Below are 2,780 nucleotides of genomic sequence, written 5' to 3'. Positions count from 1 at the left end.
ATCTTCTTGTATTGGCAAAACAACAAAAATGTACACATCGCCACAATGCTGATTATGGGTCATTTGTAGGCGGTTTCCAGTACAAAACTTCCGGTATTTATATTTATGCCCATAAATAAAATTCTTAGCGGTCTTTTAACAATGGTTTCTAATTATGATAACCCGACTGCTGATAGTTTGTTCTGTTTTTGTGGTATATATAAAGCAGTTGGTCATTTGATTAGACACAGACACAAAGTGTTTTGACTTCAAGTAGCAATCTTCTTCGGAAAAAAACCCACAAACTCTAATAAGATGCGTGCTTTCATTGTAAGTTTCCTTTGTCACAATTTTTTCGTAAAAAGTTATTTTAATTAATTTATTATTTACTTTAGATTTTATGCTTGGTCGCTGTTGCTTGTGCCGACATATCGGGTTACAACTACAAGCCCTCTGGATCGAATTTAGTTCCTGGTGGTGCTAGTGGCTCTCTTGTTGTCGAACCCCCACCAAGCCCTGCTGGTGGATCCCGTTACCTGGTTCCTGGAGTTTCTTCTGGTTACAACTACAAGCCCGTTGAACACACCAGCTCTGGAAATTATCTCGTTTCTGGTGGTACTAGAAGCTCTCTTGTTGTAGAACCCCCACCAAGGCCTGCTGGTGGATCCCGTTACCTGGTTCCTAATGTTTCTGTTGATCCCCCATCCATCCCCAACCATGTTACATCCCCTGCTGGCGTTGCCGCTACTGCTGAATTCGAAAAGGAATTCTTCACTTTCACTGCTCCTGAAGGTGAATTCAACGATGGCAATGCTGCTGAACGTGCTGCTTCCAGTCTGAAACAAGGTCTTCGTGTTATCTTCATTAAGGGACCCGAAAACAGTGCTCTAGAAAATGCCGCTCTTGCTTTGGCCAAACAAGCTGCCGAACAAAAAACCGCCATCTATGTCCTCAACAAACAAGCCGATCTTGGTGATTTGGCCAACAAGCTTAATGCCATCAACAAGAACAACAACAAACCCGAAGTACACTTTGTTAAATACCGTACCCCCGAAGATGCTGCCAACGCTCAAAAAGCTATCCAAGGCCAATACGATTTGTTGGGCGGAAAGTCCCAAAATGTCAACGGTGGTGTTGCTAATGTTATCAACTTTGCTTCCAAAGTTACTGTTCCAGCTGGTCCTGCTCCCAATACACCACAAATCGCCTACTTGCCATCAGCACTCTTCCGTTTCCGTGCATAAATGCAAGGATAATAAGTAAAAAAAGACAGAGAAGTCAATGTTTATTGTTAAAGTTTTTAGTTGTTTTAAATGCTATGAATAAATGAAAAAGTGTTGTTTTGAAAATTAATCCCCTATTCTGAAATTAATTGAGTCGACGAACTTTTCCAAAAATTGTCCCACAACTCAGAAAGGACATGAGAGACTTCTCTCATATCAATCAATGCACCTCCATTTCATATAAGCTTCATTATGTACATATGTATATGTGACCTACTGTTTATATGCCGAGTCCGAACGGTGGGTCCTAAGACACCACTTGTAAAGAAATGTTACATGGCTGAAATCGAACCCGGGTTGGGAATCTAACCCAAGGTCAACGAAGATTGACCGTAGATCTTTCGAAAGATTTCGGAGAGGTTATTTTCTATTTCAACTGAGGACCTGGACCCTCTTCCACGAAACAACTTATCGCTTTTCACTTTGCACTTAACAAAAAGAAGCCATTTTGAAAAGTGATAATTTTTTTGTTCCACAAAATTACTTTTCAGTTTCTCTTTGTACTTAGCATATTTGACTATCACCGTTCTCTTTCGCAAAGTGGTTGTGCTCTCTTGCTTAATTTTTCCGCCATCTTGCAAAGTCTCCCCGTTCTTTTGCAAAGTATGGATGCTATTTGTTCCACAAAACATTTTATCATATTTCCATTATTTTCCACTTGGCAATGATAAATAAGTGAGTAGTGAAAAAAAGAAATAATAATAAAATAAACAAAAATAAAAATAGAGTCAAATAAAAATGAATGAAAATAAAATAAAAATAAAAATAAAATTTTCTTTTTTTATTTTCTCATCACCGTTCTCTTCCTAAAGTGGTTGTGCTCTCTTGCTTAACTTTTCCACAAAACATTTTATCATATTTCCATTATTTTCCACTTGGCAATAATAAATAAGTGAGTAGTGAAAAAAATAATAATAAAATAAACAAAAATAAAAAATAGTCAAATAAAAATGAATGAAAATAAAATAAAAATAAAATAAAATAAAATAATATAGAATAAAATAAAATAAAAAAATTAATAAAAATTACAAAATTAAAAATTAAAAAAATAAAAATAAATTAAAAATAGAAATAAATATAAAAATAAAATACATATAAAATAAAACAATCTAAAATAAAAATAAGAATAAAAATAAAACTTAATAATAATAAATATAAAAATTAAAAAATAAAAATAAAAGAAAACAAAAAATAAATAAAATAAGGTAAAAATAAAATTAAAAATAAGATAAAAATGAAATAAAAAACTCTGAGAGTTTAGTCTAACTGTGGGGTGGTTCGGAGGTTGGAAGTTCGGATAAAATAGAGTCAAATAAAAATGAATGAAAATAAAATAAAAATAAAATTTTCTTTCTTTATTTACTCATCACCGTTCTCTTCCTAAAGTGGTTGTGCTCTCTTGCTTAATTTTTCCGCCATCTTGCAAAGTCTCCCCGTTCTTTTGTAAAGTATGGGTGCTATTTGTTCCACAAAACATTTTATCATATTTCCATTATTTTCCACTTGGCAATGATAAAT

General features: G+C 33.8%; 1 protein-coding gene across 1 annotated transcript; it reads left to right on the top strand.

Moving 5' to 3' along the window:
- The first annotated feature begins 226 nt into the window (after positions 1–226).
- LOC141391451 (uncharacterized) lies at positions 227–1,332 on the top strand. Its single transcript, XM_073964332.1, has 2 exons — positions 227–309; positions 375–1,332. The coding sequence occupies exons 1-2, from the start codon at positions 295–297 to the stop codon at positions 1,221–1,223; spliced, it is 864 nt and encodes a 287-aa protein (XP_073820433.1). The 5' UTR covers positions 227–294; the 3' UTR covers positions 1,224–1,332.
- The last annotated feature ends 1,448 nt before the right edge of the window (positions 1,333–2,780 follow it).

Source organism: Musca autumnalis, unplaced genomic scaffold, assembly GCF_047663935.1.
Source record: "Musca autumnalis isolate F117 unplaced genomic scaffold, ASM4766393v1 scaffold_1, whole genome shotgun sequence".
Taxonomy (NCBI): Eukaryota; Metazoa; Arthropoda; class Insecta; order Diptera; family Muscidae; genus Musca; species Musca autumnalis.
The sequence above is the reverse complement of the archived record's forward strand: the minus strand, read 5'-3'. Positions and strand labels throughout refer to the sequence as shown.